At 28.3% G+C, this 16,362-nt stretch overlaps 1 protein-coding gene across 2 annotated transcripts in view; it reads left to right on the top strand.

Annotated features, from left to right (window-relative positions):
* Positions 1–8,824, top strand: part of LOC129962047 (early growth response protein 1-like) — a 38,938-nt gene extending 30,114 nt beyond the window's left edge. For both annotated transcript variants that reach the window (XM_056075739.1, XM_056075741.1), the window contains exon 2: positions 4,857–8,824. In XM_056075739.1, the coding sequence (XP_055931714.1) occupies positions 4,857–6,088 (1,232 nt within the window). In that variant the 3' untranslated portion in view covers positions 6,089–8,824. The remainder of the gene's footprint in view (positions 1–4,856) is intronic.
* Positions 8,825–16,362: the final 7,538 nt, after the last annotated feature.

The following is a 16,362-nucleotide window of genomic DNA, read 5'->3' as shown; positions in this document are numbered from 1 at the left end:
TTTCATTGCAATATCCATTTGCTTCATCTAGCTTAGAATAAAATCATATTGGAACGAAAACTATCTTACAATAATTTGTCAAATAATTTTGTGCTTTTAACATTTTCGTCATTTACTTACTGACCACTCTCCCACCAGGGGGTGGTCATCTCAGATATAGGGATGAGAATTTCCAGTATAGTGGCTAGCTTTCACTGCAATGATGGGTACAGAAATGATGTGCTGCCGATTACCTCTACTGACGAAGAGACGTGAGTCTTACGGGTGGGGCTGTGTCGTGATCGGTAATGCACTTTAGGGCTCAATCATAGTTATGCCTATGCTTTCGAGACGTTAAAGTTATTCAGTTTTTTCCCAGAGTAATCATTAGTAATTACTTACTTACGTAAAGATACAATGAGAAGAAGGATTTTCTGTACAATGGGAAGAAATCCTACTAAAACATACAATTGAAGTACATGGGAATATATCACTTTTGTATGTTATACAATATCCAAATTGTATTTAATTATATAAAGGAGCACAACAGATTTTATCAAATACTTTTGGATATAGTTATCGGTGAAAAAAAATGCAGAAATTTGCCTTTTGAACTTAAATTAGCTATTTATCTTATGCAACCCAAATAATTATTTAGATTTCAGTTGTCATTAATTAAGGGATGGAAAACAATAACCTTGATCAGCCTTTTTTTTCTTTATTTACTATCACAATAAGTTATTAACTATGCTTTACAAATATTCAATATTTAATTAGAATCAAGACTTTAATTCACTCGAAACTCATAGCTATAAGCTATATTAAGCCAAGTAATTATTTTTAAAAAATCATTAGCATAGGAATTATTTTTTGTGCTTTTTATTTGATTTGTATGTTTTGATTTTGCTTCAAATGTATTAATGGTTACTAGTATCAAATGCATTTGGTTACTAGTATCAAATTCATTTGATTACTAGTAATATGTACAAGTACCAACCATTTAAAAATACTTCGACATCGTTTTCACGTTCCATCTGTGAAAATGGAACATAACTAATAAAAATAAAAAAAGAGGAGATTTAAAGAAGTTTTTAAAAGATTTTTAAGTATATTTTTGTTAATATATATTTAAAATATTTTTTATCAAAAATTTGGAGATCAAAACAAATCGTACGTACATGATACTCTGATAGAAACACTTTAAAAGAATTGAAATTTTAAAACATCTTTATATTTTTTAATTTAAAAAAAATATTCTCAGTTGTGTGATCGGGATTTTGTTTATATATTTTAATTAAGACATTTAATATATTACTCTATAATTTATTTAAATATTTTAGAATAAACTTTTAGCACTAATGCGTGAATTAGACTTATAACTTTCATTACCCAATTACTTTAAAAGTTCTCAAAAGTATAAAAACATTCTGACTATATACATTTGCGTTTAAAATCATTCCTTTTATTGATTCTAATTGAAACAAATATTTCTAATGACCAAAGTTTAAATTACTCCTTTATTGTATTAAACCACCTGTGGGCATTAATTTTTTATTGGACTTTTAAATTACAAGCATAACCAATAAAATGTATTTCTATTTTCTATACCGTAGCCAATAATGCCTCTAAAATGTCAATGGTATATACTTAATCTATATTAACTGTTATACAATCTAGTAAATAAAATAAATATATTAAAGTCAATTCTTATCAGTCCCGTGAAAGACGATATTACGTATCTTTAACCAAGCTGTAACGTCAAAACCTTTTTCTACGTGAAAAATGGACAATAAATTCAAAATTAAATTGATGCAATGGTTTTGATGCGTAATTATATATTAACTTTGTTGGATTCTTTTTCATGATCTTTATAGAAACAATTAAAAAGTTGTTTATCTTATAAAAAATTGTTTATCTTGTTATTAATGCTCTAAAATTTAAATCATATTTATTTTAAAACTTAACTGCGCAACGGAATATTATCAGAACACAAGTAAGAACAGGATTCTATAATTCCCTTTTAAGAAGAGATATTGCCAACAAAATTAACATGAAAAATAAATTATAAAAATAAAAAAATGTTCAAAAAAGTAAGTCAAATTCAGCCACTACAACTCTATTAGGATCTTTAAAAAAAAACACTCTGATATATTTAATATTTTGACTTGCACAATTAGAGATCCAAAAATTAAATATCGTAAATCTTTTTGATAATTAATTTTAGGCACTAGGTTGAAGACTATTTGTTGTCTCTTCCCTCAATAAATTTCTTTTTTCAAAAAAACTTGGCTTTTGCACAATGATTACTTGATGATTGCCGATCTTCGTAATTTCAAAGAAAATTCATCTCTTATATCTTTTAGAGCTGATTAGATATGACTAGCGAAGGATGGATAGTTATTCATAGATCCTTCATTTCCAAATAATATAATCAATATTTTAGCAAATTTCGGATTCATCTACGAATTTCCAAAAAGATAAAAATAAAATCTATAACTTTTATATCTCTTACATACGACAAATATTTAAAGATAGTTATATATCAGATGGTACAATAAATGATTCAATAATTGTAAAATTGTGCAAAAATAAGAATTTTCAAAACTTAAGCTAATTACTCATTAGAAAAACTGGAATTTGTTGGCTCATAATATCAAATTGATGATTTTGGACCCATTTATATGTTAAACTTGCATTAAACATTTATCAAATGTGTGAACTTAAATTGTTATCGTCAATTTATTATATAAATATCTTTAATTTTTTAACTTTTTCTAATGGTTTCTTCCACCTTAAAATATCATGATATGTGAAATCTGGTTATATCCTATCTTAACAAGTATTTTGATTCTACAATTAGATCTATGGATAATTCTTGTTTAATGTCTATTTTTCCATCAAGATGTTTTTTATGTTACATCATCAAGCAATTAAAAACCACAGACGGATCATAATACGTCGTATGTTATTATGTCTTTTGCGCTTCTTTCAAAGCATTTTAGACCACCTTTCAGGTCTCCGGTCATTTCTTCTTTTGGTCTCTTCTTTTTTTATGAAAGTATTGTTTGTGTTACATCATTGAGTGATTGGTTATCTCGGAAACTTATACCATCTGCACCATTTCATAAATTTGTTGTGAAGTTCAAGGTTCCGAAGGACGTCATCAGCAAGACTTGGAGATAGCTTTGTAGGCGAACTCGTATTGCGTGGTGAGGTTCAGTTCATTGATCTCAAAGGACGAGGCCAAAGGGCCTATTTGCATGCTTTCGCTATAAATTGCGAGGCGAAAAAAAAAAGCTGTTAATTACTGTACAGGTTTTTATTCAAGTTCAATCCATTTGAATGATTTTTTTCTATAGTTCAGAAAGAAATTTATCACGGACATACAATTAAATGACCACCAACCACACAAGTAAGACTGAAGTGGCCTCTACATCAATCTCTTACCAATTTGCTAAGGCATTCGATTTTAATTTGCTAAGTTCGATTTTATATTCTTTTTTTTTGTCTATCGTTCTACATTTCTGTAGTAAAATAACACGAAGAACCTTAATGATGATAGTTATAAACTAACACTAGATTATAAAAAATGAAGCAATCATTCTAAATTAAATTGTTGACAGTTTCATGTTAATTAAAAAAATTCCATTAAAGATTATTACCAATAGATTATTACTAAGTCTTACCAATAAAGATTATTTTATTTTTATTACACGATTATCACACATTTATAGAAAATTTGTTTTTAAAAGTTATGAAATAATTAATAAATTCGAAACCTTTTTTCTTTTCCATTTAGATCTATGCAAAAAATGAAGTTGATAATATGAACTTATAAAATTTTTAATTATTATTTCCAATAGAACTTAATAAACACTTCCATTCAAATTCTATATTCATCAACTGACAAAATAAAAATCATTCAAAACACTTTAAAAGGCAGATAGATCTTAGGACATAGAGCTATCAAATGTAGTATGGGGTTGGCTCATGGGCAGCAGATGCTTATTAGAAAATGTTTTCAAAATTTTAATCTAAGAATTAACAGAATGTTAATATATTTTCCAACAACTTTGAAGCATATTACTGCATTAAAGTTATTTTTACACCAGTTAAAAAAAATTAATTGGTTTTCAGTAATATCATTTTTATTTTTGTACAATTTTTTTTTCTTTCATTGAAATAATTTTTTCCAAATAATTTTAAGCTTTAGTTTAATTATTGCCTTTCTACATAGGGGCGCTTTTATGATATTAATTGCATATATTGTTCGTGTTATATTGTTATAATTAAGAATAAAGTTTTAAAAATAATATAAAGGAAAATGAATTCGAGCATCATCATGCCAGATGTTTCGGGTTAGGATTCAATTTTCCGTTAACTGATTTCCTTTATAACTATAGAGATTAGTCCCAATGAGAATATAAATGGGACTGATCACAAGAAAACTTAGAGTTGTACTGCATTTAAAGCAACTAATTCAGCAAAACAAATTTCATGCATAGCTGTTAGATATTCCGAACAACGAAAAGGATCATTTTTTCACAGAAATTAAAATCTAATAATTGAAATAGACCATCCACCCCCTTTCTCACATAATTTGCTACAAGATGCTACATTATCAAAAGATTTTTTACGTATATTATTGATAATTGTAAAACATTCATTTCAGAAATATCATAAGATGCTTGTGGTTAAATTATATATTTGAAATCTTTAACTAAATGCTTTGTTCAACCAAATCTTTGATATCGCCGAATTAAAGCAATAGTTTTAAAAAAAATTTAAAAGGTGAATCACAATTGCTTAAAATGTTTAATAATTGTTGTTTAATTTTTTCCAACTGACTGTACTCACCTTTTCTTTTCTTTTTACAGGCGACGACTTGGATGAAGATAAATCGGAGATAGTAATGTTTCCAAACACTATTCCTCAGCAGTCAAATACCAGTCAAAGTGTCACTTATAGAGGATCCTTCACCACAACAACAAGACCCGTGACTTCGGCAGATAGCCCCTCCATGGTGAATGCCTGGTTCAATCCCGAGAAAGCCTTCTCCCTCAACATCCTTCCCCAGCAGCCTGTACCAGGGCTTGCAGATCTTGGCTCCCCCCTTCCCAGCCTCGGACAATCACCATCTACCTCACAATATGCAGTCTCTCAGGCTGGTCCCTCTTTTGAGGCTGGCGAACCCTCGGGTAGCGAGTCAGCCTTCGCCCTTGGCTGCACTACAGATCCCGCACAACAAGAGCTTCTCTTGCATTTGAGCGTTGCATCGCAATTCGACCCATCTTCTTTCATTGTAAAACAACCACCTGTGTATAGTTCCTGTTCCAGTCATACCATCACCTCACCTGACGCATTGCTCGCCGCTGGCGGCTTAACCGCTCAGTCCATGTTGAATCCCACCGCCGATGATTTCTTCGACAGATCCCAAACACATTCTTTCTCCAAATATCCCTGGACAAATTTCCAGAGTTCCCTCACAGAGTTCTGCCCACCCGGTGCCGGTGCTACCACTCAATTGGACAGTGGTGGTCCCTCGACATCGGCCCTGTCCTCTAGGTTAGAGAATGAGCTTGGGATCGTCGTTGAAGCTACTGCTACTCTCGCTGAGTACAATCAATCGACAAGCAAGGGCCATGAAATCTTAAACCAGACTTTCCAAAACAGTCCTGTACCTCTCAAACTCTTACCTGTAAAACCTCGCAAGTACCCCAACCGCCCCAGCAAAACGCCAGTCCATGAGAGACCTTACGCTTGCCCAATCGATCCCTGTGATAGAAGGTTTTCCCGCAGCGATGAGCTTACAAGGCACATTCGAATTCATACTGGACAGAAACCTTTCCAATGCCGAGTCTGCATGCGGTCCTTCAGTCGATCTGACCATCTCACTACGCATATACGAACGCATACTGGAGAAAAACCATTTTCCTGTGATACATGCGGTCGAAAATTCGCCAGGAGTGATGAGAAGAAACGGCATGCCAAAGTTCATTTGAAACAGAAGACAAAGAAGTATGGAAGATCTGGAAATTCTGCAGGCAATGATGGCAACTTAGACGGATCCGGCGGCTGTGCTGCTCTACAAGGACCCAGTTGCCAGTGATTTGTACATATTGTTGATTATAATGAATAGCATTACTATTAAGTTGCAAATGTTGCTTAACATGGCAATGTATTTGTTTCAAAAGAAAAATTTTGAAAAAAAAAAATTTCCTTGCGCCAATACTATATTCATTCCTAACCCAAGCAGTGCAAATTTGCTGTATATTATTATACAACTTTGGGCAATATTTGGCACTAATTGGTGATATATTCTTTTCAATAATTAAATCATCCGAATTTCTAGATGCATACGAAACCTGATGCACATTTATAATTCAGTACAGTTCATAAAACTTTAGAAAAATAATTTTACTATTTTCGTGCTGAAATAGTTTAGAATAAATCCCTTTCCCTTTAATTTGCTTTCTATTTATAATTCCTTCTTCTTCTTCTTTTTTTTTGGAGGGGGGGGGGGCAGTATCAGATAATCTATCTTAATTTTTGCTTTTAATTCAGGGAGTAACCGTGAAAAAGAAGTATATTTCAAGCAAAAATTTACTGATAATATATCTGGTGCGTAATTGCACTCTAATGATAAAGCACTTACTACAGAATGAGAATTTTAATGGTTGAACATATTAATAGAAATATCACTGAAAGTCATAATGGGTTTTGCAGATGGCAGATAATAATCATTTCACGATTGCTCATACATTTATAGTAATTAAACCGGTGATAAAACCTGTGATAAAGGCTTTGCTTAGAAATGAATTACTTCTTTTCTTAAAGAAGGATAACGTTTTGTGGATCTAAAGTAGTGAAATAGGACTTATATGAAATCCTGCAAGATATATTATTCCAAATCTTTTCTTCTGTTTTGTTTAGTACATTTTTGATTACTTAATAAGAAATTTTAAAATGTATATTTTCATTACACTATAATTATATCTAAAACTAGTCTGTAGCACACTTCCATGTTAGTATAAATAAATATATTAATTGTAACAGGATTTTCTTGAATGGTAAATTATTCGATAGAGCATGAATAGTACTCTAGAAATATACTATAGAACTTCATATATAAAAAAATTATTTTACCCTAAAATTTTCTTAGTTGAAGATAGTTGAAATACAATAGACAAAAGAATAATCACTTACCACAGCGCTGTAGTTCGGTTTGCAGGAATTAATATAATTTCTAAAAATAATATAATGATGTATAAATTGCCTTAACTAAGGCTTATGAACTATTGAAAGCAAAATTTTGTTTCGTACTTTAGCTCACTTCAGCAAAGTATATCTACATTTTTGTAAAGGAGCTATTAGATTATCGAAAATTAAGAAATTCAACATGCAGTAAGATGATTTTATCGAATTTAAATATATTCTTTCAGCATTTAAATGTTCCATCTATTAATTAAGTGTTTTTCATAAACTACGTAACTCTATAACTTGGAATGATATTTTTATAAATTCCTATTTTATCATTTAAGAATATATACATATGTGCGTTTACATGTGTATACGCACACATGTATACTTGGATATGTATATACATGCATGCGCATATATGCATGTTTATATAGTAACAGATGATCTGGCGTCACTAGTTACAGATTACTATTATATTATAGAAATAATATGAATGTATATATTGAGACTATTTTTTGAAAATACGTCTGAAACGAAAATTGTGTCAATGTAAATGTTGTGCCATGGATATATATTTTTTTCTTCGTATTTTGTTCATAACTGTGCCATAAAATGCAAAGATATATAATCGTTGAAGTGTGTAACAAATCGTTAACAAATGTTTTATCTCTTTTTGTTGAACTATGGATGTTTTAACTGTTATTTGTTGTTCGCTAAATATATATATATATATATACTATGTTGTTTTATTTAACATGTTATTTACACTTAAAAACATCGGTAAGGCTCGTTTCTGGCTTCTTCATCTTAATCGTTTTAACCCATCTGTGAGCGAAGCACAAGTCATGTAGTGTTTTTGATTTCCTCTTGATGGCATAATGCTTTATGTGTGTATAAGAATCATTTCATTTTTATTGATGTTTTCAGAAATAGCTGTAGTCCAGTGCTAGATGTACATTTTATGCTTACTGATATTTTCCATTTCACATGTCATAACTAAGTCATAATTTTAATCTGAATGTGTTTAGAAGTCTAGTTGTATTTGTTGCTTGTCTAACCGTGCTTTGATGTAATACGTAAAAATAATACTTGCCAAAAATTTGAAAATCGATATTTACTTCTTGATAGTCAGTCATATGTTACAAATATTTATATGTCTAATGTTTTTAAGTCCTTAATACAACGCTATTTGACTTTTATGCAATGCATTTCAATTTTGGAATTTTCATTTTTGAAAAAGAAAACATGTTCTCTCAAAAGAACAACACCGACGAGTTCAAACTATTAATAGATGAACACTGATTAGTAGACTTTGGTTAAGAACGACTAGTCAAATTAATTTTGTAGATCTCTCTTCAAATCAGAAATTTTTTTAAACTGGATACTCTTTCTTGCTTTTGTTATTTAAGTTTAACAATGACAGTGTATATGTTGATTTCAAGTAACGTATGAATGAAAAAGGAATTTTATTCTCTTGAATGAAAAGTTATTGAAAAAATGTCTTGAAATCAATAAATTGCTATAATTCAAACGCTTGGAATTAGAACAAAATAAAAATTGTTCCTGCACATTGTTTTAAAGAAAAATAAGAACATTGTTCCGGAACATTATTTTCAAACTCTTTAAATATAAACAAAATAAATTCTTTCTTATGACTTTTTATGATTTGTTTCTAGAAAATTTCAAAATACAATTTTCACTTCGATATATTCAATAGAAGTGTAAATACTTTTTATTAGAAAATTAGAAATAAAACCAAATATGAGAATTATTTTCAAGTTTTTTTTTATTATAAAAAGAATTTACTTGAATGATGAAATAAATTGACCATTTGTCAATATCTAAGGAAGAGAGCTGTGTTTAAATAATTAATTATGAGGCTTCTACGAAATTGCGAAAACATTTTGAAAATTTTTACAAGATGCTAGAATTAGAAAAGTTTTAATATACCTGACTTTTTAAAAATTATTATAAAGTGCTTAAATTGATAAAAGTAATATCTACTGAAATTAGTAATTTACAAATTCCGTGTTTTATTTTTTATTTGCATTTATTATATTAGAGGTATTGACGGTAGAGATGTTTTTTGCTGTCAATATAGGAAATAAATTTTGAGAAAATCTATAATATGACATATTGAAATATCGAGATTTTAACTTCTCATTTCTTAAGAAACTGAATTCCTTTTATACTTGAAGAAAATTTATAAATTTTTTTGAAAATATTTACATATAAATTGTATATATTAATATAATATATATTGCACTATTGTGATCCTATTTACCTGTATGTAGAATTGCTTAATGCATGAAAGTTATAGAATTTATATAAGAATCCATTCTGAACAAAAATATAAAATCTTACTCTTAAAAATTATCTACATTGAAATTTGAGAACAATGGTAAATTGTAAAGAGAGCAGAAATTTTGACAACCGCATTTGTTTTTGATACTGTAAACTTTTATTTTATATGCATTAGTGCATGTTGGCAGCTTAAATGCATTAAGAAATGTGCATTAAAAAGCTATTTTAATATTGTGAATTTTTACAAATACCTGCTATTTTTGTGATTCATGGTTTTTACACTTTATTCTGTGATTTTAATTTTCTTAGTCAACTTTTGTTAGATTTAGTTTTAACTAGTTTATATGTATTTTTTCTTTAATATTGTTTAATGTTGTTTAATGTTAATGTTATTTGCATGTTATTGGAGAGACTTTTAAATTAAATCCATTTCTCTCTTAAGTTAAACAAAAAGTGCAATATCATTTGATAGAAATTAAGTAGAGATAATGAGGAAAATAAGATATATCTTTTAAATATAAATCTTCTGAAATCTTTGATAAATTATAGCAAATTTTATAAAAATATGGAATAAAATTAGACATTTTTTTACCTGTTTATATATATAAAAATTTCTTCGAATATTCTTAGATTTAATCAGTTCTGTATGAAATAATTTTAGTGTTCAACGTATTTTCCAACATTGTTTACTTGTCATCTTTTTTAGGAAGAATCGAGAAAAAAGAATGGAATCTTAACATTAAGAATTTTTGAGCTTATAACCACGCATTATTTTTATCTTGTATGTATATTTGACTTACCCATGAAAATAATTAACTATTGTAAGATATAATATAAAATTTTAACAAAGTATAATCCAACTGTATAAAATGAGTAAATAATATGTTAAAAATAATAAAATTAATTTCATAAATATGTTGTTTGTCTTTGTGTTGTGTTTTCCAAACACGTACACACATGTATGTACAAATTATATTAAAGAAAATATTTTTTTTAAATTTCTTTCTAATTTAAAAATCCTCAAATTTTTGTATAAATTTTCCTTTTTTTCAATTTAAAGATAAAATTACTTTATTAATCTGAAATTTATACTTTATTAACCATAAAAACTGCATGTTTTCCCGTAATTTCTGTAATATTAATTGCACATTCTAACTTGCTCCTTACTGCAAGTATAACATTCGACAATTTTCATTCATCGAACGAAAATTCAGAATTTCTCTTAATTTGATGAACTCAGATTCCAAAATCATAAGAAGGGTTATTTTATAATTTTAAACCTATTAATAAGATGAGAATGATAACCATTGGTGGATTTAGAACATTTTGTAGCCCTAAGCTGTTCATATCATGAGGTCCTATTTTTAAAAACTAGCGAATTTAATTTCGCATTTCAAAATAATTTTAATTAATTAGCATATTACTAATTTATCATGGTTTTTTTTTTTTTTACTTGAGAAGCTTAGTAAAAATAAACACTCTTTTCATTCATTAATTGCATATCATGAAAAATGCATATCATGAAAAAAAGGCCTACTGTAAAAAAAGCTTTTGAAAAATTAACTATAATCAACAATTAATAATTTCCTTACTTCCAAATAAAGGCTTAAACTATTAATATAGATTATTAGTAAATAGTAATCTTTAAACAAATATAGCATTAAAAATTATGATTTTGCAAGACCTATCAATAGGAATATGAAGTAACCAATTAAATGAATAACTAATAGCCCAGTGTATTACAAATAAGAACTCAATTATTATTTAATTTATTTAATCATGATTTGAATTATTCAATGCAAGCATATTTTTGTAATCCTAATACATTATAATTTATATAATTTGTATCTTTTATATATTTAATTATCTGGCAAAAGGCTAACAGCACTTTTTAAATGATCTTCTAATGGCCTTTCTCAGCAGCAGTAGGCTGTTAGTCGGAAATATGTTACTGATCGTACTTGAGCTGAATCTCGCACTCCTGAACTTCCTTGCCATTCACTGCGCCAAACTGTTTAACCAGCAACGTATTTTATCTTTCGATTATAAAGACAAATCTGAAATTATTTGGAATAGGAATAACGGTAAAGGAACAAAACAGAAAGTAATTTGCTTCTTTTTATGCCTAAAGATCTGTGGTATATTGCAATCTGCTATGAAGATACCTATTCATCCCCCCCCCCTTTAACATTGCATAGACATCATAGATGTAGATAGAACAAAGGATTAAAACTATCAATACAGTGATTAGAAGAGATAGGTTAATTCTTCGAGTTAGATGAATTCTTAATGGTTTAATGATATAGCATACATTCCGAGTATTGAGAAAAATCTAAAACATATCAGATTTTCATTCTTTTTGCGAGAATCAATTTTCTAGCCAGCTAACTTCCAAGGGAAAATATGCTACTAACCATTCTTATTAACATATGATTATTGTACATTGTTATTGTAATGCCCAACAACACTGTTTCGATATATTTACGATATTCCAGCATTTAAAATATCGAATTACATGTAATAGAGATATCGTACAATGTGATAACAGCAAATACTGAATTATAGTTTAATCTGTAATGATATTAGGCATTACAGTAAATACTTAAATTATTGATTTCTTTTCTTAAAATATCGATGCCTCATCAAGCTGAAAATAACATGATTAAACAGTCAATTACTTGTTGAGCTCCAACCCCCTCCTCACTTTCTCTTTCGCCCACTCCAAATCGATTTGTCGATCTTTGTTCTTTTTCTTCTAATTCTTTATTAATTGTATTCTACGTCTACAGTCAGGTTTGCGTAATACTGTAAAAAAATACAGATACAGCTGATGACTTTATGCGTACTATATAGAATTTGCGTTTTTATAGAATTATTATACATCTACAATTGTGAATAAAGTAAGCTTTGACGTCATTCAGAGCTATGAATTCCTACCATATATCTAACCTACGCTTGTTCAGCTATATTTCCTCAGTACCGCACACATGCAGTATGATCAAGCAAATTCTATTTTCAGGCTCCTGAAAGAAAATTTGTGCATCACCAAGAATACAAAAGAGAGATGATTTAGGTTGGTACAAAGCCAGCGCAAACAGTAGCTGAAATGACGTAGAAGAAGTACGTCACGATCCGAAAATTCGTGGGATGACGTATCTTGGAGAGAACCTCGAGTCTGTTACAAAAGCATAATCTTAAGCTGCCATCTAGTGACTATGAGACAAACTAATTGTTATTCCCAAAATAGCAAATTCAGACAATGTACAGTAAAATTTAATTCAGTCTTAGCTGTTGTTTAAGATAATAATAATTTTTAAATAGCACTGTTCCTTTTTTAAATAATAACTAACAAATTTCAATTTAAAAGATAAATTATACTGCAAAAGAAAAAAAAATTGTTTTTTTTTTTTTAATAATGTATATAACGTTTACTATTTAAGAATAACATTTTAATAAATCTTTCAAATTCTAAAAAACTTGAAATAATTCATAGAGGGTACAAAAGAATAGCCGCAGGTAGATGGAATAAAAAATACATTCAGCATAGTTTCCTTATAGTTGGCACTGTCTTTGATGAAAAGTATGCTTAACATCCTCTGATTTTGTAGAAAAAGGGAGATTATTGAATCTCTTGTGAATCAGTTGAATCTTCAGTATGGTAAAACATATCAGTATGATATTAGAATAAAGTATTACTACCTCAATATAAGTGGGGAACATGAAAAGGGCAATCGATTATCGATAAAGGGATTAAAAGTGTCGCTATTTTAAAATTCCTTGAGGGTAAAACAGTAATGAATAAAACATTTTCATTATTTTTCGTATTACTGATTTTTTTTCACCGACGGATTAAGTTATTAGTACACATTTATAAACAGAAATAGAAGACTAAAACATTATTATTCAGTGCATCTATTTTTTTTTATTTGTTAAATTCCACAAAAGTACAATGTTCTGATTCGCTCTCGACAGATACCGAACATTCTAATATTTATTTCTAGAATTTAAAAATGTTCTTTATAAAACAAAATTGATTCTCCAAGCAATTTACACAAAATTCTAAGAAAAGTTCATTCTTTCTAAAGATGTTCATCTGACTAGTTTGAGTTAAGTGAGTTATAATACCTAGCAATGTACTTTTTTTCAAATATAAATTTAAAAGAACGTTATATTCAATGTTAACAATTTGTCACAAATGAGTTACTCTTTATTATGTATTCATAAAAGTTGCATGAATCTGAAAATTTATCATTTTTTGGAAATAACCGAAAAAGTTTACAAAGAAAGGAATTATTAAGATGATTCTAGTCATGTTTATTAGAAAACAATTCCCATCCCTTATGCTCCTAGAAATAATGATGTATCGTACAAGGGAAAATTAATACAGGATTTTGAAAAAAATTTACAGAAATTCAATTCTTTATTCTGAAATATTATAGCAGGATAAGATTTCAGGCTTGATTTTCGTCTTTTTTTTTAAATTTTATTTTTAAAATTTGCTTTTAGTTTTAGTTATATAGAAGTGATAATATCTACACACACAGATATATCACTGTGTGTGTAGATATTATCACTTCTATATAACTAAAACTAAAAGCAAATTTTAAAAATATATATATATATAAAGTTCAATGTGTGTGTGTGTGTGTTGGCGCTCTACTGAAAAGACCATTTGACCAACAGCTACCAAATTTGGTACATGTATATCTTAGAGGTCGGGAATGTGCACCTGGGGTCTCTTTTTTTGAATTTTTAATTAGAATTTTAATTATTAATTAAAAACTAACTTTCCCGCCAAAAATTATTTTCATTTTCCCCAACGCCAAATGAATAAGGCTTCAGTTTTTTTCCCCCAACAGTAATGAGGCTAAGGTTAACATTTCTCGGCCGATTATTTCAAACGATTCCGTTTTTTTTTTTTTTTAAATGTTTTATGCATTTAAAATTAAACATTGTTAATCAATCGATCTTTCAGGTTCATTCTGAAGTACTTTTGAATTAAAATAACACCTAATAAAGGAAAATAAAAATTTCTAATCTGCATAGCGTTACCCCAATTGGCATAGAAAAAGTCACGCATTTGCGTTACCGTAACTGACGTTGAAAATTCACGCATGCGCATTATGTTCTCATTGTTGACAATATTATCAACGGATGATTCTTGATTTATATTATTTTTAGGTTAATTGCATGCTTTTGTAATTAAATTGTATTTATGTTAGTTATATATTTTTTTGTATACGCTTATAGTTTTAAGTACATCGTTTTTAAGTAGTTTTTTTAAACCTGTTTTCGACCGATTATTTTAAACGATTCATTTTATTTTCTCAGTGTTTGATGCATTTAAAATTAAACATTGTTAATGAATCGATCTGTTCATGATAAATCTGAGAAAATTTTGTAATAATGTTATAATATATTTATAATGTTATGGGTGAATTATATGACTATCAAAGTTTGAAGTTTTAAAATATTTTGATGAAGAGTCTATTAAAGTAGGAATTGCGTAAAATATTTAATTATTAAAATTTAAACAACACTAAGATTGGCGAACCAGCTGGCCGCCAAAGGCGGTAGTATAGATATATAACAAAAAGTCAACTCAAATTCAATAACTAAAAATAATTTAAATATATTTTTAAAAATATTTTTAAATTTGATTTTTTAAAACGGAGAAAATTTGCGCGGAAAGAAAAATAAGCGAATAAAATAATTGCGAAGAAAGAAAATTAATATTGCGAAAAAAAATTTTTAAGTTTTTATTTTGTAAAAATGATTTTGTTCAATAAGTTCTGAAGATATTGTCGCAAGAATTTAAAATTTTGAATTAAAAATCTATTTAATGTTTTGAAAAATGCTTTCTTAGTGAACACTTGCTTCCAAAAGATGTAACTACTTACCAAATTCGACATTTTTTTTCTGTCCATTGACCTGCTTTATAAATAGCTTTGAACGATTTTTCTTTTTCATCATGATAGACACACAGCATGTCAATCTATAAGCATTATCATGTATAATAATAGATAAGTATTTGGAGATTCTTGAGCGTATAAGGGAAAAATAATTGTAACTTTTCAATTTATTCTTGTGTATTATTTCTCATTTTTCGCATAGAAGCAATTTGTTTAATTCATTTTTTTTTATTTTGTGAAATTATAATGATTTTTTTTTCTTGTAAGATGCTGTTTAAAATTAAAAAATAATAGGAAGAAAATCTATCTGGACGACAAATAACGTTAAGACAAATTGTTGAATGGAATATATGATTAAAAAAAATGGGAATAGTCTAATAATGTCTGTCTCATGAGTTACAAAGAATGGAAGAGAAATATCAACAAATTATTGGGGGGAAATAACGGTCACATTAGTAGAAAAAATAACAAATGATTGCAATGCCAGCGGTATGGTAGTGTTCCTGTCAGTTCTTGACATATTTAAAAAAATATGTGAAATACTGATTTATATGCGTCAAGGGGAATAGACTAATTAATAATATTATTGAAGTTCACTGTTTAAAAGATGCAACTAATTCAGATACATAATGGATAGATGCATATATAATTGCTTGCATATCTAAAAAGATAAATCTACAGAAAGAGAAAGTATTACAATAATTAAAAAAAAGAAAAAAAAAATGAGCTTGAGTTTTTGGTGAATTTCAACATTTTAGATTTTTATAAGTCAAAAATTACTAATTTTGAAATTATGTCTATATATATATTTGTCCATCTCTGAATGCGACATCTAAAAAATGAAACATGTCAAAAAAATTAAATTTGATATGCAGTCTTAACATTGAAATTGTAGCGTTTTCCTTCAAATTTTGGACAAAACCATCAACATGAAGTATATATGTTCTTGTGCTTTGTAAATAGAACG

Source organism: Argiope bruennichi, chromosome 2, assembly GCF_947563725.1.
Source record: "Argiope bruennichi chromosome 2, qqArgBrue1.1, whole genome shotgun sequence".
Lineage (NCBI taxonomy): Eukaryota > Metazoa > Arthropoda > Arachnida > Araneae > Araneidae > Argiope > Argiope bruennichi.
Note: the sequence above shows the minus strand (reverse complement) of the source record. Positions and strands in the feature narration are given on the sequence as shown.